The sequence below is a fragment of the Oryza glaberrima genome, chromosome 7 (genome assembly GCF_000147395.1).
Source record: "Oryza glaberrima chromosome 7, OglaRS2, whole genome shotgun sequence".
NCBI classification, from domain to species: Eukaryota; Viridiplantae; Streptophyta; class Magnoliopsida; order Poales; family Poaceae; genus Oryza; species Oryza glaberrima.
Genome location: NC_068332.1, coordinates 6,691,022 through 6,715,366, shown reverse-complemented (window position 1 = coordinate 6,715,366; position 24,345 = coordinate 6,691,022). Strand labels below are relative to the sequence as shown.

The following is a 24,345-nucleotide window of genomic DNA, read 5'->3' as shown; positions in this document are numbered from 1 at the left end:
AGGTACCAAACTTTACACTAAATTTTTGATACCTCATGGTACCTCCTCAAGAATTATATAATTGCTCTTGATTTTTTATTTATCATATTAGAAATGTTTATTTCTGTTATAGTATATGTGTTTCATAAAGTATATATTAGAAGTAAAAAAATAGCCTTAACTTGTCAAGGGCCCATGCTATCATCTAGGGCTCTCGAAATTGTTGAACCGGCCCTACCTGTAGGAGTAAACCCATCACGAAATTTTCACTTTCTTGTCAGTTTCCCTAGAAGAACAATTTCTATGGGTATTTTTCTGAGGGTCGAACATAAAAAAAATCCACTGTCGTCAGGTTTTTTTCACCAAAATTCTGACGTGGAACTGCAAACGTGAATGGTGGTTGCAAAATAATGTTAGATACCAGTTTTAGAAAAAAAAAAAATTAACAGGCCAGTTATTATGGCACTCCCAACCCATAACACTAGACATGGTTTCCATAAACTCCACATCATCAATAAACTAGCACTAGACGCTACTCTTCCAATGCAAACACCACTATTACATACTTCAATTTAATGCTACTTATCTCACATGATGTCTTGAATGTTGTGTAGAACCCATGTCTCATGCAAGACATGGTTTCCTTCCCTTTCCTCATTTATTCACTTGCCACATTATTTTTTATCCTAGTCATTGGGTTTGGAATGCCATTAGTGGTTATCGGGCAAATGTTTGAATCCGAATTCTTAAACCTATATGTTTTTTTCTGTGCAAAATGCATGCATTTGGGTAGGAGGAATCCTTCACGACAATTAAAACAGGTGATTTTATTAAGCACAAACCAAAAACAACTCTTTTCCATCCACTAGATTAGGATCACTCTATATGCCCCCAATCCCCCGTTAGGTTTCTTGCCGTGGGATCTATTCACTTAGGTTCAAGTCTATCACACTGCACGATGCTCATATCTATGCCTATTTATTCTTTTAGTAGAGACTATGTTCTTAATACTCCCTCCGTTTCAAAATATTTATCACCGTTGACTTTTTAGCATATGTTTGACCGTTCGCATTATTCAAAAAATTTGTAAAATATGTAAAGCTATATGTGTACATGAAAGTATATTTAACAATAAATTAAATGATATGAAAAGAATAAATAATTACTTAATTTTTTTTGAATAAGACGAATAGTCAAACCTGTACTAAAAAGTCAACGGTGTCAAACATTTTGAAACGGAGGGAGTATATACCAAGCAAAAGTCTTTTAGAGATGTTTACAAGAATAAGATGTGTGTTTGAGTGTATCTTCATACGGATGAGTGTACTTCCAAGATCGGTTTTGCAATCTCCCAAGGAAATATTACTCCCAATAACAAATTGCAGACCAGAGATGAAAAACATTTTCCCATTATCTAACATTATACATAATTGCAACAAAACTCTAATAGTTAAAACTAGAGCTGTTAAATTAAGTTTCAACCATTCTAAAGGTAGGAAGTAAGAGTAAGTTTCAAATCAAATACGGAAATTGAACAGTTTCTCAGATAATCTCTTGAGTATATAGTCTAGCTTTGATCCGAGCCATTCGTCTCAGATCGGACGGTCAGGAAACGTCCATGCAGTTTCTCTTCAAATATAGTAGCCGCCAAAAAAGCTGGGAATCTCCAGCTCGTCCAGCCCGCGAAGCACCTCGTCGTAGTCAAACCAGTCAACATCTTCCGGCGCCGCGCCGGAGACCTCGCCGGAGAAGCCACCATGCTGCCGGTGGTGATCATGATCCTCGCCGCCGTGTTGCTCGAGCAATGGCGGCACCGGCGAGTCCTCCGTCTTCTGCCCTTCTCCCTCGACAGTGGCGCCATTGCCGTCGCCCACCAGCTGTTCGAGCTCCGGCCCGGTAGTGACGGTATCCTCGCCGGAGACGGAGAAGTCGACGGCGGTTTGGTCGGCGCTCTCAGGCTCAGGGCCTGCGTGCGCCGCCGCGCTCTCGGCGGAGTGCGCGTGCTGTGGCGGCGGAGGCGGCGGCGGCGGCGGCGGCAGCAGGATGAACGACGGCATCACGACGTAGCGGCGCTTGCGCTCGCCTCGGAGCGCGCTCTCCCATATGGAGGACTCGAGCTCGGTCAGCCTGGAGCGGCCGGCCGCGGCGGCGAGGCGGCCGAAGTCCGGCGCGACGTGCCTCACGACGGCGACGAGCACGGCCACCTTCTCGGCCTTCGCGAGGCGGCGCGGGCTCGCGAACGGCACGGGCGTCGCCATCCGCCTCCCGCGCAGGTGCGCCGCCACCTCGGTGCCCCACCACGGCTCCTCCGCCTTCGGCCACCACGGCGGCGGCGGCGGCGGCGTGGCGCCGCTCTTCCTGTCCCGCCGCGCCACCAGCGGCGGCGTGCACTCCTGCGCCATCTCCCTCACCATGCGCTCCAGCGTGCCGTTGCGGAGCCTGCAGAGCGCGGCGGCGAGCGGGACGCCGCCGCCGCCGCCGCCGGCCACCGGCGCCATTGGCATCGCCACGTAGCAGAGAAGCTGCGCTTGCATGGTCACCGGCGACAGCATCAACGGCGCGACGCCAACCATGGGCATGGCCGCCACCGCATTGCGCGCCACGCCGTGGGTCTGGGAGAGCTCGTCGCCGGGAGCGCGTCGCCGGCGCTTGGCATGCTGCTGGTGGCTCGAGGTCGAGGAGGAAGAAACCCTCTTGCCGCTCGAACTGCTGGCCATTGGTACAGTGCTTGATTAATCCTGAATGGACACATGATTTAAGTTTCAATTATTAATAATAATTTGCTTTATTACCAGAACAAATTAACAAGCAATATTGATGGAAAAAACTTGCCCTGTCAAAATAAAATGATCAAAATGTAAGAAAGGGTGAGGCATAGTATATTTTGATGTCTGAAATGATCTCCTTTTAATAGAATCCGTTCAGCATTTTGGAAAACTAATTCAATTCTCTTCCTCTTAGAGTTTCTCGATATGATAAGAATGTTTGATCTTATCATATATTTTGATGTAATCTGGCACAATCCGTACTTTCTTCTGCGTAGAGTTCTTTTCAGCAACTCGTAATAACAATTTTATCATTTTTCGTCAGGGTATGCTTTTTTATCATTTTTTGTCAGGGTATGCTTTTCGAACGTTTAAACAATTTATCAACATGGAAACTGAAATTTTTGTCAATAATCTCATAAAGAAAATAAATAGCTGGTTTCCTGCCAAAAAATAACAGGAGGGAGAACTTTACAGGCTAATTAACTAAGGGTCTATTTGGGAAGCTTTGGCATTAGGCTATATTCTTCGTCAAGGGTTGGGAACCCTTCCCCAAAATGAAGCAACAGATTAGCATGTGATTAATTAAGTAGTAACTTAAAAATTTTAAAAAAATAGATTAATATGATTTTTAAGGAAACTTTTGTATAGATTTTTTTTTTAAAAAACATACCGTTTAGTAGTTCATAAAGTGTGCACGTGAAAAACGAGGAAGTAGAGGTTGGGATAAGAGACTTCTGAATGAAGCCTTACGATTCTAAGAAGTCGTTTGAGGGCCTAAGACATATATAGATAGATGCCAACAGTTTTTTTTTTGAAATTTTCGCAGGGGGGGGAGAGATTCCCCACCTGAATTTCATTAAACTGGAAGGGGACAGGAAGAAGTTCGAATTACAAATTTAGAGATCGCAGGGAGGAAGAGAACAATTCTTTCCACGAGGAAATTACAATTCGGTCATCTAGATGCCAGCAGTTATCATGTATACAACTTTTATCGCCAACTGTAAGCATCTGGTGCAGTCATAGAAAAAAAAATGTGTAGACAAATTATTACTTCATCCGTTTCACAATGTAAATCATTCTAACATTTTTCACATTCATATTGATGTAATGAATTTAGACATATATCTGTCTAGATTCATTAACATCAATATAAATGTGAAAAATTCTAGAATGACTTACATTGTGAAACGGAGGGAGTATCAGCTATGGGACATTCTATTTCCAGAGCCAGCGCGTCCAATGTGAAATAGTTTGGTTGGACAGGTCCGATGCCACAAAAGGATATGTGTTTTTAGACCGAGCGTGTGTATTGCAAGCCACACACCATATTGTCATCATAAGATAACTTTTACGCACAATTATAATGTAATCATAACCTGACTCCTAAAACATGTTTGCGATGACTGATGAACATGAAAATTATTTGTTCAAAACTTCTCTTGAAAGGGTTATTTTATACGGTTTTGCATAGTTTAGAGATATCTGGTCTTTTATTTCGGTAAAGTCGACAAACAGCATAGTCTACCATATCTTTTCTAGCATCTAACATTTGAGAAGCTCATATAAAGCAACATATATATAGTTCATTTTCTTAGTGTTTTAAATCATGTTTTTGCACTCCGTGTTTTTCTACATTCATGGTTTCTATGTAAAAGAATATGTACTTGCTGAAAAGGCTTGAAACTGTACATAAGGTCCCAATGATAGGATTAACTAGCAAACAAAGTTAAAAAATCGGCAGATTTTAGGAGAAAAGCCATTTTCAAATGTAACCAAAATCTTAACTTCATCATAGACAAACACTACTCAAATCTTTAGACAACCTCATACCTAATTACCTAGAATGCATGAACTATTTACTCGAAGTGAAAATCTTAACATAAAAGATGAATAAATTGTGTACCTTCAAGATGATCACTCAGCTGCCATCTTTTCATTAGAGACCAACAGCCGCTTTGTTAGTCTTGAAGACATAGCACTCGGCATCTGGAAAACTTGTAGTCAGGTGAACGATGGTAATGGTCACTGTAGTCCTATATATAGGGAAGAGGGATGCAATATGAGTTGGAAACAGAAACCATGGATTGGTACAGTTCTTCCATATATAGAAGATGACCACGAATGCCACTATATGCAATAATTACTTGCGAAAACGTATTTGATATTTCCAATTTTAAATATCCCAAAGTTTTACATTTGATAATGCCATGGTGGCAACATTTAGCGAGAGGGTAGGCGCGTCGGTGTCAGCTTGCAAGGGGAATGTTGAATATTTCCACATTGGTTGTCAAAGGGCAAGTGACACTACTGGAAAACTGATCTTTGCTAGGTCGTTCCAAAACCACAATAGTCCCGGTTCTTTTTATAACCGGGACTGTCCCGGTTATAAAAAGAACCGGGACTAAAGATGATCTTTAGTCCCGGTTTAAAACCCCATAGCCATTCTACGATCTTTAGTCCCGGTTGGTAACACCAACCGGTTCATCCCCTGTCAGTCCCTTGTCAGAGGGGCGGGGATCTTTAGTCCCGGTTGGTATCACAAACCGGGACTAAAGATCACCATTTTAGTCCCGGTTGGTAATACCAACCGGGAGTAAAGATCCTAGATATTTACTCCCGGTTGGTATTACCAACCGGGACTAAAATCACGCATAGTATATAATCCTTATTCCCTATCCTCTCCGCCACAACCGGCCTCAATCTCCTCAACAACCGGCCTCTCCTCTCCTCAGATCCATCTCCCTCTCCTCCTCCCCCTCCTCCCATCCCGGCCCTCTCCTCCCCCTCCTCCCTTCCCATCCGATGCCCAGCGAGGGCCGCCTCCTCCCCCTCCTCCCTTCCCGCACGCGTCAGGCGGGGCCGCACGCAGGCCGCGCACGGGCCGAGTAGCGAGCGGCGGCAGGAGGCGCTACCAGCATCCATTCTTTTTTTTTCTTTTTTTTTTTACAATTTGTGATTCACTGATATGTATAATTTTGTGATTTGTTGTATGGATCTGAGATGTATAATATGTGATGTATTTGATTTGTGTGTAATTTTTTAAAAATTTGTGATGTATTTGATTTGTGTGTACAAGTAACTTAAGATTTGTGTTGTGAATGTTTTGGGATGTTACTTTGATTTGGGGTTTGATTTGAGAATATGCATCCCACTCGATTTGGGAGAAAATATAGGGATTAAACTCTAGCTAAAAAATAATGAAAAAAAAAGAAAAGGAGACCTAATGGGACTGCCGCTACCGGGACTAAAGATCGATCTTTAGTCCCGGTTATTTCACCTAGGACTAAAGATAGCGATCTTTAGTCCCGAATTCGTAGTCCCGGTTGGATAACCGGGACTAAAGGGGGGTTACGAACCGGGAGTACAAAGGGTTTCTCCACCAGTGTGACCTAATATATAAGTGGTGGGTGGCCCTCACCTCATTGGCTATCTTTAGGTGTGGAAAAAACCCTTTAAGATCCTACAATTTGTATCAGAGTCTAGCTAGTTCAACATCTCTAGTCCGATGGACAAGAGTGTCAAGGCCTGATAGACCGTGGGTGCTTGTAGGGCTCGTATACCAGAGGGACCATCGGTGTATGGTGAAGGAGGTGAACGGCTGAGAGACACCAATGTGTAAAGGGGAAGATTGTTGAATAGTCCCACATAGGGTATCTCTCGCCTCATTGGTAGCTTTTAGGATGGGAAAAACCCATTATAATCCTGTACGTCCACTCGCGGTCCGACCGTTAGCCTAAAAATAGCTTGATAAAGCTTGTATAAGAAAAAGATGTTTTCTTCGAAACCAACCGTTGAATCGAGCTCAAATCTTTACAAATAAACTAGACAAACTAAGGAACAAGTTCGCCGCATGGATTAGCAAACTAATAAACGGTTTAAGAGAAAACACTCTCAAGTCAATCGTCTCAGAAATTTCAGCAAATCTAAACAAAACATAAAACGTAAGCAAATTCAAATCTAGCAGGAACCAATAAACGAAACCACCAATCGTCGGTCTGGTCGTTGGAATTTAGAAAAACACGTCTCGATGAAACAGATGTGTTTACAAAGTGCATCTAAAGCACTCATCTCTTAACTCATGAACTAGAATCAAAGCCTCAAAGCAAACCCTAATTTTTCTTTCCCCAAAATCAATGTATCGGCTACTAACCTTTACAGGTACTTTGGACCCAAGATGAAGTTACTTTGGAAGCTACCAATCCCCCTAAACAAACACATTTCCTGTGGTTAGCTATAAGAGATAGGATTCAAACCACAAAACATCTAAAACAAAAAAAAACTGGGAGGGATGTGAGTTTTGTGAGCTCTGAGCCACTCAAAATGCACATGTTATTTTAGCTGCCCTATGGCATATTTTGTTTGGTGTTTTGCTAGAGACAGTTTTGGTTGGGATTTTGTTCCATCATCTTTTTATCATTTTTTTCTGTATTGATGAAAGTTGATGATAGCTCTAATAATAGTTTGAGATATATTGATGTTTCTGGCGGCGGTAATCTGGTAGCTACGGCTGACCAGAAACGATATGATCTTTAGGCAGTGTTTGGCAAATGTCTAAGGCAAATGATTTCCCACCCCTCTTTAAATCTTAACCATTCATTCTCCCTCATCCATTTAATCCTAACCCTTCATTCATTTCCCAATCCCAATCCCACCCCTCATTTCCCATTATCCAAACACACCCTTAGAGATAAGTTGTTTGGCACGCCTCTAACTATAATCTACCGTGTGATCTCTCTAATGCAACAGTGGAAGATTCTGGAGAGATAAAGGACGGAGTATTTGACCTCATCGCTGCTTGAGGGGACAAAAGTTTCCACCCGCAAGAAGTGGGATGATTTTTTTTTCTTCAAAAGTTGTTGTCATTTTTATTCCCGCTAGTCTAGTTGTTTAGACCCTTTGAGATGTGTTGTTTATGGTTTTAACATCTTTCCTTCTCTATTTGGCATGCGTACCTTTTATACTGAAACAAAGCTAAAACTATAAAGCTGGTCTCCCCAGCGAACTAATTATTTTTGCTTTATATAAAAGCAGCGTAATGCCTTCTATCAAAAAAAAAAGTTGAAAAGATGATGATGAGAAACAGCATAAACTTTCAACTAGGTGAAGTCAGAAACTTAGAATCAAAATAATGTCAATAATCCTGACACATAGACTTGTTCCGTAAGAGTGTGAATATAGATAAAAAAAAAACACCCCCTTGTACTCACGACCAATAATGCCATTGGAAACTGTAAGAGATCTCAAACTGTAGATAGCACATGTGGAATGGCTCCATCGAATGAATTTGAGCAGCTTACCGGGCAGAGATGAAGATGACCCAAGGCGACATCCATCTCCAGGCTGCAGGCGCTCTTGATGGTGAGGCAAGGATCACGGGGCCAGCGACGATCGGAGAATGCGCGTGGATGGCCACGAGGAGCTGCGCCGCACTCACAGCTCTGGTGAGGTCTTGGGGATGAAACGATGGGGACGAGAGTGAAAGTATAATATCGAAGATCGTGTAGAAAACATGCGTGCTTCATAATTTGGGATGGAGGGAGTATTAACTATGATCTAAAATAGCACACTAGCTCTTGATGGTGAGGCAAGGTGTTGATGCGAAAAACACACACTGGTCTGGGAGATCTGCTTAGCTCCAGTGCAGGTCCAAAGGTTGGTAAGATGCGGGCGTGTCAGTCAGTTTGATCCTGCAACTGATAAGATATACAAACAGCAGATCAATAAGCCGATCGGCTGTCAAGCCGATGGAGCAATTCCAGCCGATGCTGATACCAGCCGATAGCGATAGGGTTTTGAGCTATCAGCTATATGTTTGATGTAGAGTCTAACACTTGATATAAATAAAGGCGATCAGCTGATAATGATAAATAACAAAAATATAGCAATATAATCCAGTAGAGACCAATCGGCTAATAATATGATATAATAGAACACAAGTATTGATTCGAAGGTCAAAATATACATCGGCTGGAGATCCGATGTCATAAAATCCACAAGATTAGATAGATCAATGAAACATTTGTTGTCATCAGCTAAATCCAACTTATATGTTTATGCAATCCTTATAAGCCGATGCAACATCCAGATAACTTATCAGCTAGCACCCCGATAAAACATTAGCATGAACCTATTGGCTTAACAAGACTTATATTATCAACAACAATCTAGTGGTCGAACCTAACCGATGCAGCACGAGATTGTATGTGATAATCTAATACTCGATGAGCCGATAGATCTGTCTAACGTGATGGATATAACAAATCTATTTAGAGCAGCATTGTGATTGTAGAGATATATCGGCTAAGATAGAAGATCGGACCTAACCGAGACAGTTCCAACTAAACCGATGTGTCTCTAAACACAATGCAATTAAAGATAGAATTGAGATATCAGATAGGCAAATATATCAATCAAACCAGAGCGATCTAAGAGATCGAAGCGATGCAGCCTTGAACAACACCAACGTAGCCGGTAGATTCACCAAGGCCGGCGGAACGTAGGACTTACCCCTTCGCCGGAGATCGAACTGAATCGATGCAGCCCCGCGTCAGGTGCTAAATTCGGCCGGTTGATAAGTAAAACCTCAGGAAAGAGGGTGGCAATGCGCCGAGAGTAGTTGTATTGATCGAGAGATTGATTACAGTGACCCTGGGTATACATATTTATACCCATGGGGAGATACTAGTCCTTGTAAGACAAGAAAGAAACTTTCCTAAAGATAAAAGGAAAACATAAAGTCCTTATTGGACACTAAACACACTTTCCTAAAGATAAAAGGAAACTAACAAACTATTTCTAATTAATAGATAACTTGTCATGCCGCATCCTCATTGAACTCGGACTCTTCTGGATAAATTTTCTTTAATTGATCCGACTCCACCAAGAACACAACTGCTGGCGATTTAACGACTCCCATCGGCCGATTCCAAAACTCTAAAACCAATACTGACTCTAGGCCAATGATGACTTCGGGCTTATCAAATTTTAGCATTAACACAAGGATCACGGGGCCAGCGACGACTGGAGAACGCACGTGGATGCCGACGAGGAGCCGTGCCGCACTCACAGCTCTGGTGAGGTCTTGGCCTCTTGGGGATGAAACGATGGGGATGAGAGTGTAAGTATAATATCGAAAACCGTGTAGAAAACATGCGTGCTTCATAATTTAGGATGGATGGAGTATTAATTATGATCTAAAATAGCACACTGATTTGCATTTGCCTCGTCAAATGTTTCTTGATTTTGAATAGAACCAATGTAGTATTAAGTACTCACTCTGTTTCAGATTATATTGACTTTAGTTAAAGTCAAACTGCTTCGAGTTTATCTAAATTTATAGATAAATATAGTAATATTTACATTACCAAAATTAGTTTTATTAAATTAATAATTAAATGTATTTTTATAATAAATTTATCTTAGATCGAATATATTACTATTTTTTTATAAACTTAATCAAACTTAAAATAGTTTGACTTTGACCAAAGTCAAAATATCTTATAACTTGAAACAAAGAGAGTATTAGTTTAATGCTTGTAACCAGTTCAAAGAGGTAATCACAAAGTACATCATGTGTAGTCCAAAGATTTTGCATACAAATTAACTTCTTTACACCATTCATTTACATCCATTTTGGTCAAATGATTACATAATTTAAGTATACTTAAAACAATGAAATGTGTATTTTTTTAAAAAAAATATGTATTCCTAAAACAATGGAATGTGCTTTTTAAAATTGATTCGGCTCATATCGATGGGAGAGGTTTAGGCCCTATTTGGGGAGCTTTAGATTCTGAGAAGCATCTGTTTGAGCTTCTGAGAATCTGGAAAAGTTCTGAAACCCAGCTTCGGGCTTCTTAGTTCATTTTTCAGAATCCTCTGAAACCCAGCTTCTCCAGCTTCTGGCTTCTTGGTTCATTTTTCAGAATCTGAGTTCATTTTTCAGAATCCTCTGAAACCCAGCTTCTGGCTTCTTGGTTCATTTTTCAGAATCTGAAGCTGTGGACTGTTTGGAGCAGCTTCTAGCAAAAGCAGCAGCTGATTTTTCAGAATCTGAAGCTGTGGACTGTTTGGAGCAGCTTCTAGCAAAAGCAGCAGCTGGGAAAAACTCCCCTGTGGACTGTTTGGAGCAGCTTCTAGCAAAAGCAGCAGCTGGGAAAAGCTCCCCCAAACAGGGCCTTAGCCTCACATCGCACAGAGGTTTAGCATTACACCACACAAGCATGTCCTTTCATGTCAATTTTGATACCACTTGGGATTCCAAAATACCAACTTCAATATTTTTTCCCTCGAGCTAAATACTACTCCCTCCGTTTCAGATTATTCAGATTATAAGATTTTCTAGCATTACCCATATTCATATAGATGTTATTGAATCTAGACATTATCTATATGAATATGGGTAATGCTATTATCTATATGAATATGGATAATGCTAGAAAGTCTTACATTGTGAAACGGAGGATAATTGACAAGTTCCAAATAACATGTCCCGGAAACATCCATCATGCTGTAAATCCTTGTGCAAAATGAACAGGTACAAATAATATCCAAAAGTACGGAACATTCAAGTGAGGTATCATTACAAAAATATTGGACTCGCCGAAGCCACATGCCTTACAAAAACAGATTGAAACAGTGCTTCGTCCTACATATGAATGAGATACATGCCATAGCTCCTAGTCAGCTCCATGTCTTAAAGGTCCACGTATCAAGCATCAAGCCTACAAGAGCAGAACAGCGAAGTTGAAGAAAAAAAGAGTATACATAGAACTTTGAAAAGGCACTATCTGTGCAAGCACAGTACCAGAATAAAGTCGAGTAGTATAACAATTGAACTGAGAATGAATAGTTTTGTACCTTGCTAGCAATGTTGCTGGACAGCCAATCCAGGCCCTCATACAGACCCTCGCCAGTTGTGGCACAAGTGCTCTGGATGTACCTGTCAGAAAGAAGACCAGGTTGAGATCCAGAGTACCATGGGAAAAAGTGAAGCAGTGAGTAACATGAATAATGGCAACATGATGTGTTACAATCGAAACAAAGGATAGAAGGAATTTCCCCTAGTCTATAATCAGTTATCATTGAGCATCACACTATATCTACAGAAAGGACTAAAAAGAAAAGAGCAAGGATCCACCAGTAATTCGTATTTACCAGTGACGCTGACGAAGGGAATGTAATCCGAGCTTATCAGTAATCTCAGCAGCATTCATAGCGTTTGGAAGATCTTGCTTGTTGGCAAACACAAGCAACACAGCATCACGCAACTCATCCTGCCATAAATCCAATTAAATTTCATCAGATAGGGTTGCAGAAAGTTGTTAGCTTATCAATTGGAATATGATATTTTCACAGTTGCTTTGTTAATTATTATGTACATCGATCAAACCAGAGGCATAATTGATCAAATAAGCCATATGGTACAGCGATAGCAAAAAAAAGTGATAGAGAGCAATTTACCTCATTCAGCATCCTGTGGAGCTCATCTCTAGCTTCCACAACACGGTCGCGATCATTGCTATCCACAACAAAGATAAGACCCTGTGTGTTCTGGAAGTAATGCCTCCAAAGAGGTCTGATCTGTTTTTGCAAGCATTTACAAAGATCAATCATAAGGTGAGATAACATCTGTCAACATTTTAAATATTAAAACAAATCAAGACATAGGACAGCTTAATGTAAACAACATAAATAACTAGGAAACCAGATGCTAATAATGACAAAGATAAATTTAATTGAAGGCATCAAATAAAAATATTGGTCAAAATATGGCTGCAGTTCTTACCTTGTCTTGACCCCCCACATCCCAGACAGTGAAGCTAATGTTCTTGTACTCAACAGTTTCAACATTGAACCCTATAATTCAAAGAAAATCAGTTAGCTTGAAAGATACAAATAAATAAATAGAAAAGGAGATAATACCATAGCACAAGGAGTCAAGAACATAAAAGGATCCAAATGTTGAATAGTTTAAAATTTAAAACCTAAATAGATGCCTAATAAAGTTCACTCCGACAATTTAAGATTCAATCGATATCCTACATGTAAAGTTGAAGTCTTAAATTTCATAAGAAACAGCTCCCAGCGTTATGCAATAGTTCAAATAGCTTTTCAAGTAAAACAAATGACAAGCAGACATCTCTGCCTATCAAGTGTGCTAGTAAAAACTTAGCATTCCCATGGTCATGGAATAGGACATTTCGTCTTTCCATCCAATTAGGAAATTTGACATCAATACAGCCAAGAAAACCTAGCGACAACAACTCTGCAGAACTAAAGTCCATTCTGGAAATGAACTCTAACAGCACGCGACAAGGCTAAAGAAATTGGCATATACAATGTACAGAAAGTCAGAAATGGAAATTTGATGTTTATACAACCATGAAAATAGCAGCACGAACTAAATTACATTCTGGAGGCCTCATCGTTTACCCATTGGCTCATATGCCACTGCAAAAGAATTGAATTTTAAAACATGATTTTGAAGTTGATTTTGACGCTTTTTCAATGTACCTTTTTTCTCAGCAATGGCTTTTAAGTTGCTAAGAACATATAAGTAAATATCTACATACAAATTATTTTCTAATCACTAATAAGACATTACGGCTTATAATAAGTCATAGGCAACGGATGGGGTCCTGGATAGAACACAAACAGCAAGCGGCAAGGCCAAAGAAATTGGCATATTCCTATACTACTTTAAATGATGCTAGTGGTGGCATCCGAGTCCGCCTCCAATGCTACGAGCTGACATGTGGTGTCTACTCAATTAACTCTATGCTATAAACTTGTAATTACATGCCTTTTTCTTTTGGATATAGCATTATATGCCTAATCAATTAACAATGCTACAAACTTGTCATTTTTTGCTTTTGCTTTTGATTTTATTTCTTACAATATCCGTCGCATTGCACGGGCATTTAGCTAGTAATATAACAATGTACATACAGAAAGAGAAACGCATGTGGCTGACCAATGGTGGGGATGGTGGTGACGATCTCGCCGAGCTTGAGCTTGTAGAGGATGGTGGTCTTTCCGGCGGCGTCGAGCCCCACCATCAGGATCCGCATCTCCTTCTTCGCGAACAGCCGGCTGAACAGCTTCCCGAACGCCAACCCCATCTTCCCCCCTCCTCTCTCCTCTTTTTTCACCTGCAAATCCATACGATCCCATCCGTTAAAATCCAAATCCGCCACGAGATCCAACCTCCCTCCCCCCACGCCCTAACGCCTCGAAAACCAGATCAAATCTCGAAACAAATGGCGCCGGATCTTCGCCCCCACGCATCAACCAACGAAATCGAACGCGGAGAAACGGCGGATCCAGTAGAATCATCGGGCGGCGGATGGATCGCCGGAGAAGGGAGGGGCGGGAGAGCTCACCTGATCTGATCTGCGATGGAATTCGGGGGCTGGGGGGTGGAAGCGGATGGATTTGGGGGGGAGGGAAGGGAAGAGAAGGGGTGGTGGAGAGGAGCGGAGAATAATATAAGGATGGTGGGCATGGGATGGAGGGCGTCCGATCTTGGGATGGACGGCTGAGATCGGTCTCCAGGGAAATTTGGTGGCACGCACATGGAGAGCGGAGAGGCAGGAAGCTTCTGAAAACGTGCGAATTTCTCTATACGGACTAAAAATTTTTCTCTCCGTCCAATAAAACAACAAAATTATTACTGGATACAATGGGATTCTTGCTTCACACGCGCTAGACGAGTAACTAGTGTTATGAAATCGATCTTCCGGAGGAGTCAGATTTGTAGGACCGTGATCGTGAGGATCACGGTACCTCCTCCTTCTTCTGTTCCCTTGTTAATGTAGTGGGCTTATACCAAATATATATGTATGTATCCATATAGGACATCCTATTGTGGGTATAAATACAATAGTGAGGTTGAGGGTAAAGTAATACTTGTCACAAAGAGAGAAACATCAATAAAGTTAATTGCCCTCCACTTTCGAACTTGCCCTCCACTTTCGTGTCTGTGTGTGCTTGTTCGATTGTTGACAACGTGAATTCTAACACGTTATCAGCACGAGGTGCTCTTCAGCGGTATATTGTCAACATCGATCTGTTCTAATCTCGTTCTATAGGGATAATGATAAACTTGCTAGATCGTTTTCTATTATTTTTTTTCTCCGCTAATCGTTTGATCGATGGATTGTACTACGTGGATTTGTCCCTTATGGCGCACGTAGTAGGAGAGTTTGCGGCTCTCCACCCCATGCACGACAGGCGTATGGGGTTAACCCTTATACAACCGATCTATCGAACGAGAAGCGGTTATCGCTATAGTCCGATTAGATCTGTTCCCAGCCTTTGCGCTGGGTTTCTTTTCTTGCAAACAAAGACACGTATACCGTACGCCCTAGATGCGCGAACGGATCAGACAAGCCGCCACAAGAATGACGGTTTAGAACTAGTGATGCCTCGAAGGGCGACGCTACGTTCAGGGTGTAATCGCGATGCACATGAGAAGAATCGTGTACCTGGCTAACATGATTGCCGATTCCGAACGAGTCGGCCCAAATCCTTATGCCAGCGCCACCGTCCTCCTGAAGTTGACGACGACGAAACCGAGTCGATGACACCAGCATGCGCCGTCGTGCCCTTGCCGCCACCAACACGCGTCGCCGGTCACCCCCTTCACCGATGGCTGCAGAATCGTGCCATCGGCTTTCTGTCATCGGTTCGCCCTTGAAAAGCCAGCCGACGGGTCTTCAATCGACCGCCCGCACTCGCCGTCGATGGCCGCCGCCTGCAGAGACGCTGAGGAGACCGCGCCCGCATCCCCCCGCCGCCGGCACGCATGGCACGCCTCCCGCGCTACCGCACGCGACTGGGATGGGGGTCGAAGCCGCCGCGGCCTCCCTCTGCCGATAGCTGTCCGCCTCGCCGGCCCGCATGCCGAACCAAACTCCGCCGGTGCACAGCAAGGAGCTACGCTAGCCGGACGCCGGATACGCCCGTAGCCAACCACGCCGGTATCGGTGCTGCTTGTAGCCTCACCGCCGCTCCGCCTCTATCGTCGACCCCGCCGCGCTGACGAGCTCCGTCGACCCCGCCGTGACGACGAGCCACCGCCGCCTCGCCCGCATGAGTCGCCGGGAAATCCGCCGCCGCCACCGAATTGGGGATTTTGGGGCTAGGGATTCAACCCTAGCCATCCGAATCGGATAAGGTGTGGCGCCCCTTTGTTGGGCTGCACTGTGGGCCAAGGCCATTAGCAGGCCAACGGCCCTGACGGGCCGGCTACTAATTCCTTGAATGGCCGGTTCATGGAGGTTGGCCGAAAAGATTTTGGCCTATAAAAGGAGTCGGGCTCGAATCGAAATTTGGCCTGAAAAACGGCAAACTTCCGAATATTTTCTGATTTCATGCGGATTTGGAATTTTAGCGGAATAGTCCCTCGGGATTATAGAAATTACGGGGAACACTATAATTTTGGTTATTCTGCATTATTTTATGCCGAAACAGAGAAGATGTTTAATGCTTTTTCTTTGTCTTAGCCCTCGATTTTCTATGTATTAAGTGTTCATTAGTTAATTTTTGAATCAACCATAGAATCCTAGAGACATGGTTTTTAGGAAATGAGCTCTCATAATTTGAAATTTAGTACACACCAGAGAGCATCATATTTATGGTTTATTTTCCTAGCTGTTTTATTTTTTCAGGATACTATTTAATGGGTTAGTAATTCAGTAATTACTTTGGTACCTAAATAAATAATAGTACAGCAATTCTGAGAAATGTTGGGAGAATTATGGGAATATATTGACACAGTACTAAATTTAGATAACCAGACAATTTACTATTTGCACACTTGTCATGCTCTTACTTGCAGTACTTATTGAATTTTGTATGACTAATGTAGGAAAATGACTGATATTGCTAAGAGATTTTGCTGAACTAGCAGTCAGCAGCAAGAATTACCTGACATGGGCACTGGATGCCAAAATCATGCTTGGTGCTAAGAAACTCCTGAACTGCATTCAGGACCCAACTATTGCAACATCAGCTGGAGGAGTTAATAATTTACCAACTTCAGCCAAGAAAAATCAGGCACTGCATTTCCTGAGGCACCATTTGAATACTACTCTCAAGAATGAGTATATGACTGAGGAAGATCCGAAGGTCCTTTGGGACTCACTGATGCTGACATGATAGACAAAACTTTGTCCACCTTCCATGCCAATCATGTGAATATTCAGAGGCAATACCGCCAGGCTAAATACGAGAAGTATTCTGAACTGGTCTCCGTGCTCATGGAAGAGCAAGGAGAAGATGAGACACTTGTTGAAAATCATACGTCTCGCCCCACTGGAAGTTCAGCAGCACCCGAAGCAAATGCTAGCCCCTTTAAGAAGGGGAAAAACCAGAATAACCAAAACAAAGGGAAGGATTTCTGGAAAAATGGTGGCAAAGTTAACAAGACATCTTTCAAGAAGAAAGGAAATCAGAACAGTAAGTCTAAGAAGGGCTCTACTAGTGGTGAATATGGAAAGCAAGATCAGGTATGCTTCAAGTGTGGCACTAGGGGACATTGGTCTCGCATTTGCCACACCCCTAAGCATCTCATTGAGCTTTATCAAGAGAAGCACGGGAAGAAGAAGTCAGAGCATGAGTCACACTTCACTGTTGAGATCTAGAACTCAGAGGAGAAGATGGCTGCCATGCATATCGACAAGAAGGTCGACGAGAAGGCAGTGGTTGCAATGCACATCGATGATAAGATGGAACATAATGCAGCAGACGCAGAGCTGAAGCTCTCAGATGATCTCATGGACTCTGATCAGTTATATGGGGACATTTAAGTCTTCCAATTTGTATCTTAGCTTCCTGCATTACAAGTTACTTTAAATTTAGACTATGTAATAGACTAAAGTTAGGTGATTTTTCAAGTGCGTATTTAGTTTGTGTTCCTACCAGAACTATAGTTTCTGTGAGCTCCTTCAGAGCATGGTTATCTTAATAATTGAGTTAACTCTTTTAGTTTAATATATTCTCCAGATTTTTATTTTTCTATCTTAAAGTGTTATTTTTACTATATGGTCATGAATTGATTATAATTAAATGCTTTATGATAGAACAGTGTTACGTACTATGGCAATGGAAGAGGAGATGTGTCTAGTAGACTGCTGTACCACCAATACTATCTTTTGAGATACCACGTATTTCCAGACTTTAAAGAAAAAGACTGGTCAAATCGCTACCATTGCCGGAAGCAATGCACACATTGTCGGAGTGGGACGAGCAACAGTAGTTCTCCCACATGGTACCAAGATCATTATAAATGATGCTCTATTATATCCAGAGTCCAGTCGTACTCTACTAAGCTTTAAAGATATCCGTGCTAATGGTTATCATGTAGAAACCAAAGATGAGAATAAACTCGAACTTCTTCTCATAACGAAATTAGACGGAAATCGTAATACTGTTGTTGAAAAACTACATTCCTTGAAATCTGGCATGTACTACACTCATATAAAACCCGAAAATGTTGCACTGAAAACAATATTTAAAAATCCTGAGTCATACAGAATATGGCATGACAGGTTAGGACATCTAGATCTAGGGATGATGAGAAGAATCATCTCAACTTCAAATGGCCATAATTTACGAAGTAACGATTTCCCAAACCAAGAAGATTTTGTTTGCACTGATTGTGCAACAGGGAAATTAATCGTTAGACCCTCTAATTTAAAGGTGAATGCCGAATCACTAGTATTCTTGCAACGAATACAGGGAGACATATATGGACCAATTAATCCAATGTCCGGATCATTACGGTATTTTATGGTATTAATTGATGCATCAACTCGATGGAGCATTGTTTGCTTACTTTCTACAAGAAACCACGCTTTTGCGCGGGTTATTTCCCAAATAATCCAGTTGAGAGCCAGTTTCCCGGATAACCGGATACAATCCATTAGAATGGACAATGCCGGGGAGTTTACCTCTAAGGTATTTAATGAATATTGCATGGCTTTGGGAATTAAAGTGGAACATTCTGTACCACATGTCCACACTCAGAATGGTCTCGCCGAATCATTAATTAAGAGGATTAAGCTTATTGCTAGGCCATTGCTACTGCATAGCAACCTACCAACTACATGTTGGGGACACGCTGTTTTGCATGCAGCGGCGTTACTTCAAATCAGACCTACTGCATACAATGCTGTATCCCCTATGCAGCTTACACGTGGATATGCACCAAATATTTCCCATCTGCGCAAATTTGGATGTGCTGCATACATCCCTATACCGCCACCTAAGCGTACGTCAATGGGTCCTCATAGAAAATTGGGAATCTATGTAGGATTTGAATTTCCGTCTATCATTAAATTTTTAGAACCATTGACAGGAGACCTACATACGGGTCGATACACTGATTGTATATTTAATGAAGATCATTTCCCGGCATTAGGGGGAGGAAAGTACCTACAGAAGGTCGAATGCCGCGAAATTGAGTGGGAAACTAAAAATCTCCTACATTTAGATCCACGTACTAAGGAATCTGACCAGGAAGTTCAGACCATAATTGATTTGCAAAGAATTGCAAATAATCTGCCAGAAGCCTTCACTAACCCAAAGGGGATCATGAAATCTCATATACCTGCTGTGAATGCACCGGAAAGAGTAGAAATACCTCATGACGCAGAGGAACCGGTTTTCAAATTAATTTCTACATCTACCCCAACTTCTAGGAAGAGGGGGAGACCACCGGTTGCACACAACCAAACTAAAGTTTCTAGGATACGTCCTTCGAAACAAAAGATTGGACAGAATACCACAGCACTAGAGAATAGTGAAGGAGCTCACCAGGTAGATGAGCCACCTGCAGTGATATGCCCAGATGGCAATGAACCCAGTGAAAATGCGCGCGCAATTACTACTAGCACTGGGAGACCGGAAATTCCTGACTTAAACATTGCGGGAAACAATGAAGATCAGGAATGTGAAAGAATAGAGGAAATATCCACCAATTATGTGGATACAGGTGAAACATACAATAGAGAGACTACTATTGTCGACATATACTTTGCCGGAAAGATTGCTAAGATCATTGATCTGGATCCAGAACCAAAGTCCATGGCAAAATGCAAAAAGCGTTCAGACTGGGTCAAATGGAAAGAAGCAATAAAGGCAGAGTTAATCTCGCTCAATAAAAGAAAAGTATTCGGTCCTGTTGATTGTACCCCCGTAGGGATATCCCCTGTAGGATATAAATGGGTGTTCGTCCGAAAACGGGATGAGAACAACCAAGTGGTTCGGTATAAAGCGAGATTAGTAGCACAAGGGTTTACTCAGAGACCTGGCATCGATTTCGATGAAACCTATTCACCTGTAATGGATGGAATTACATTCCGGTTTTTAATATCTATGGCAGTCAATTTGAACTTAGAAATGCAGTTGATGGATGTAGTGACCGCATATTTATATGGGTCATTGGATTCTGAAATCTATATGAAAGTTCCCGACGGGATTCAAGTTCCTGAAGAAACAAAACGCAACATATACAGTGTTAAATTGCAACGATCATTGTATGGGTTAAAACAATCCGGTAGGATGTGGTACAACCGGCTCAAGAATGATGACTGTCCCTGTGTGTTTATCAAAAAATCAGAACATGGATTTTGTATTATTTCTTTATATGTGGATGATCTGAATATCATCGGGACCTCATAGGTGATTAAGGAAGCTAGTTCTTACCTAAAGACGGAGTTCGAGATGAAAGAATTAGGTAAGACTAAATATTGCTTAGGTCTGCAGCTTGAGCACATTCCTGAAGGGGTATTGTTACACCAGTCTGCATATATCCAGAAGATATTGGAGAAATTTAATATGAAGGATTCATATCCGACGAGAACCCCCATGGTAGTAAGATCTCTAGCAGTAGAGAGTGACCCATTTAGACCACAGGAAAATAACAAGGAATTATTGGGACCTGAATGTCCATATTTAAGCGCCATTGGAGCTTTAATGTATCTCGCGAATGGTACCAGGCCTGATATTGCATTTGCTGTTAACCTACTTGCAAGGTTCAGTTCAGCTCCTACCAAACGGCATTGGAATGGTGTTAAGCAAATCTTCCGTTATTTATGTGGCACACAATATCTCGGTTTATTCTTTAGAAAAAATCAAGATTTAACCATGGCAGGATATGCTGATGCTGGATATCTTTCAGACCCCCATAAAGCATTGTCACAGACTGGGTATGTGTTTCTCTGTGGTGGTACAACCATCTCATGGAAGTCGACGAAGCAGACGATGGTCGCGACATCAACAAATCACTCGGAGATTATAGCATTATTTGAAGCGAGCAAGGAATGCATGTGGTTGAGGAGGGTGATACAACATGTACAGAATACATGTGGGCTGAATATCACACCAACTCCAACCATTATTTATGAAGATAATTCAGCTTGTGTTGCACAAATACAAACGGGTTATATGAAGACGAGTCTCACAAAACATATATCACCTAAATTCTTCTATATGCATGAATTGCAAAAGAAAGAAGAAATCAAGGTGACTCTCACCAAGACTAGTGAAAATCTCGCAGATTTATTTACTAAGTCTTTGCCAACTAGTGTTTTTGAGAAGCTTGTGCATGGCATCGGTATGAGAAGGATGAGAGATGTGCACAAATCAGGGGGAGCATTTCCCTGACTGTATTCCGTTGATATTGATCATGCAGATCAGTACATCATTCTTGAAGAATGATAGAGTTATCCAGTAGATTAGCTTATGGTTGTACTCTTTTTCCCTTAAGTGAGTTTTCTTTGAAGTTTCTCACATTTAGGTTTTTAATGAGGCAACAGTGCAATATAAGTAGCGTGTACTATGTACTCTTTCTTCTATTCCTTTTCTCCCACTGGGTTTTTGGAAGGAGTTTTGATGAGGCATATGTATAGCGCGGTATTCGCCCAAATGGGAGTGTTATGAAACCGATCTCCCGAAGGAGTCGGATTTGTAGGACCGTGATCGTGAGGATCACGGTACCTCCTCCTCCTTCTTCTGTTTCCTTATGAATGAAGTGGGCTTATACCAAATATATATGTATGTATCCATATATGACATCCTATTGTGGGTATAAATACAATAGTGAGGTTGAGGGCAAAGTAATACTTGTAACAGAGAGAGAAACATCAATAAAGTTAATTGCCCTCTACTTTCGTGTCCGTGTGTTCGTGTGTGCTTGTTCGATTGTTGACAACGTGAATTCTAACAACTAGCACAAGCGCCCCCCCCCCACCCCCCAGGCCACTAATGCGCGCCCCTAGTCCACTGTTCACTGTTGTTTCTATATATACGTATAAACTTTATATATTTATATAAATTTTATATGTATGTATATAATGTTTATATATATGTATGTAAAATGTTATATAAAGTGGTTTTTTAAATCATAAACACTTTATTAAAAAATAAGAGTTTAGATAAATAATCCTAGGACATCGTCGAATAAATCAGTTTAAAGCATTAGAATCAAAAGAACAGCTAACAGAACTAACGAAACAAACCTCACAATGAAACCAAACAAATAGTAGATGAGCAAATTGACAGAGGATCTGCGGCGTTGCCACAGAGTTACATCCTTGGCCTCCTTTTGACATGCACTCCGCTTGACAAATAGATGACCACCTTCTGCTGCCACCATAGGAACAAACATAGCTTTGCTGATGAACAGTAGATTTTCGTGTGAGCTTCACCAGACTCAGCAAAAGCATATCCATGGAGTTGGCCATTGAATATGAGGATCTCAGCCTTCAATCCTGCCAACCAAAGTTACACATTTGATTCATACTCAACCCGAACGATAAACCCTCCATGGTTACTGCTGCTAGGAGACAAATAGGGCTATGATTTCCAATAGTGAACTCCAAAATGAAACAAGCCCGACACTACATAATGGCATGAGAAGAGAAGAAATTGAAGAAACTCTAAAATAACCTACTTAGGGGTGGGCAAAATAAGACCGAACCGAAAATCCTGAGACTGAGAAATTCAGTCAGTAGTTCGGTCTCAACCAATGAAAGACTGAAATTTATTCGGTCAATTTTGTTAGTGACCTCGGTTAAACGAATTGATCGATATAACCGAATTTTGATATGTGATGTAATGCATGTCATGTGAAATTGAGAACTAAGTGCATGATGCTTTTGGTTTATTCTTGCTACTTGATCCTATCTTTTGATATTTGTTTGTTGTTTGGTGTTGCCTATTATCTTGTATTTTTGTGATATATAACTGTCAAAAGTTATCTAAAAGAGGTTCAGTGCTGTCAAAATTTATCATTGCAAATTTTATCTCCTGGAACTGGCACAATTCGGTTAGGACTAAGACTGACAATTTTGCGTTGTTATTTTTCTTCACTTTTTAATGACCGAACTGGCAATTTTGCGTTGTTATTTGGTCTTCACTTTTTGATGACCAACCGTGACCAAAATTTTCGATTAGACCGAATACTCACCCTAAACCTACTGACGAACTATGCCCAACCCGAAAACCTAATCTAGTGAGAAAGGTGTTGGCAACTTTTTTGACAAGTCAACAAGCACGATCGCAGCACCTAAACGCTTTCGGGTGATATGGAGTCACCAACCACCTCAATCTAGCCAAAAGGCCAAATCAAGATGGGTTTTTTAAGAAAATAGCTAAACCGGCTATCGGAGCCGATTTAGAGATCAAAATCAGCCTCTAGGCCGATTTAGATTGATATGAGGATAACTACCCGTCTCGTGGGAAAACAGAAGGTTTTCAGGACAAGCCTACAAAGAGGTGTCGCACTCTCGCGGCGGTGGTGGACATTTTACGGCGCAAACCGACAAAGATGGACTAAAACTAGGATAAAGTAGAAAACATGGCTGAAAAGTAATGATAAAAGAAAAAGCGATTCAAGTAGATTGTATGTTTGGGGTATTACAATTGAACTGGCCTTGTCCCTTAAATAGGAGTTAGTCTTTCTCTCTACATGCCTTTCTCCATGTCCAACTCGGGATAGAAACCAAAAGAAAACTCGGAACATGCCTTCCCAAGCAAGGAAACTCGAGACCCAACGAAAACAGACTCGGAGCAGACCCAAAGAAACCCAAAAGATGCCTTTCCAAGCAGACCCAACGAAAACAGACTCAGACTCGGACCCTAACGATCAGACCAGCCACATACCTGCGGTCAGACCGGCCACATACAAGCCTCCGTCTCAGTAACCTTACTACTTTGCTCTTGTTTATCTTTGTTTATCTGTGTAGATGTTTGCTTAAGGCCAAAGGGTGTAACTTGCAGGGAAGTTAAAAGGTCCAGACAATTTAGGAGAGGTTACATTCGGTTAAATTTCATTATACGAGAGTACGAGACAATCGCCAAACAGAATATATCTTAATGGCTACACATAAATTGAGCCTTACATGCAAAGATGCTCACGGGAACACACGCTCATCATTCTAAGATAACCAAAAAAAAATGACTAATGCTTGTATAAGCATACGCATGCATAGTCCTCAGCACCATGTCTCAGGCACACAGACAAAGGCCACAAAAGAGAAACAGAACAACTGTTTTCGTCGATTCCAGGATCCAGAGAATGCAGTACGTA

General features: G+C 41.7%; 2 protein-coding genes across 2 annotated transcripts; both read right to left on the bottom strand.

Moving 5' to 3' along the window:
• Positions 1-1,610: 1,610 nt before the first annotated feature.
• Positions 1,611-2,393, bottom strand: LOC127779356 (putative ETHYLENE INSENSITIVE 3-like 4 protein). Its single transcript, XM_052306090.1, has one exon. The coding sequence runs from the start codon at positions 2,391-2,393 to the stop codon at positions 1,611-1,613; it is 783 nt and encodes a 260-aa protein (XP_052162050.1).
• Positions 2,394-11,179: 8,786 nt separating this feature from the next.
• On the bottom strand, positions 11,180-14,253 carry LOC127779462 (ADP-ribosylation factor 1). The gene is made up of 7 exons (XM_052306241.1): positions 14,132-14,253; positions 13,723-13,900; positions 12,535-12,605; positions 12,210-12,329; positions 11,904-12,022; positions 11,607-11,688; positions 11,180-11,470 (listed from the first exon to the last, which is right to left on the bottom strand). Exons 2-7 carry the CDS (start codon positions 13,868-13,870, stop codon positions 11,465-11,467), a joined length of 546 nt encoding a protein of 181 aa, XP_052162201.1. The 5' UTR covers positions 13,871-13,900; positions 14,132-14,253; the 3' UTR covers positions 11,180-11,464.
• Between the last annotated feature and the right edge of the window lie 10,092 nt (positions 14,254-24,345).

Excerpts from the sequence above, each read along its gene's own strand:
- LOC127779462 (XM_052306241.1), bottom strand. The coding sequence starts at position 13,870 with ATGGGGTTGGCGTTCGGGAAGCTGTTCAGCCGGCTGTTCGCGAAGAAG. Across the intron at positions 12,606-13,722 it reads CACCACCATCCCCACCATTG|GGTTCAATGTTGAAACTGTT; the intron begins GTCAGCCACATG and ends TTTGAATTATAG. Across the intron at positions 12,330-12,534 it reads ATGTGGGGGGTCAAGACAAG|ATCAGACCTCTTTGGAGGCA; the intron begins GTAAGAACTGCA and ends TTGCAAAAACAG.
- LOC127779356 (XM_052306090.1), bottom strand. The coding sequence starts at position 2,393 with ATGGTGAGGGAGATGGCGCAGGAGTGCACGCCGCCGCTGGTGGCGCGG.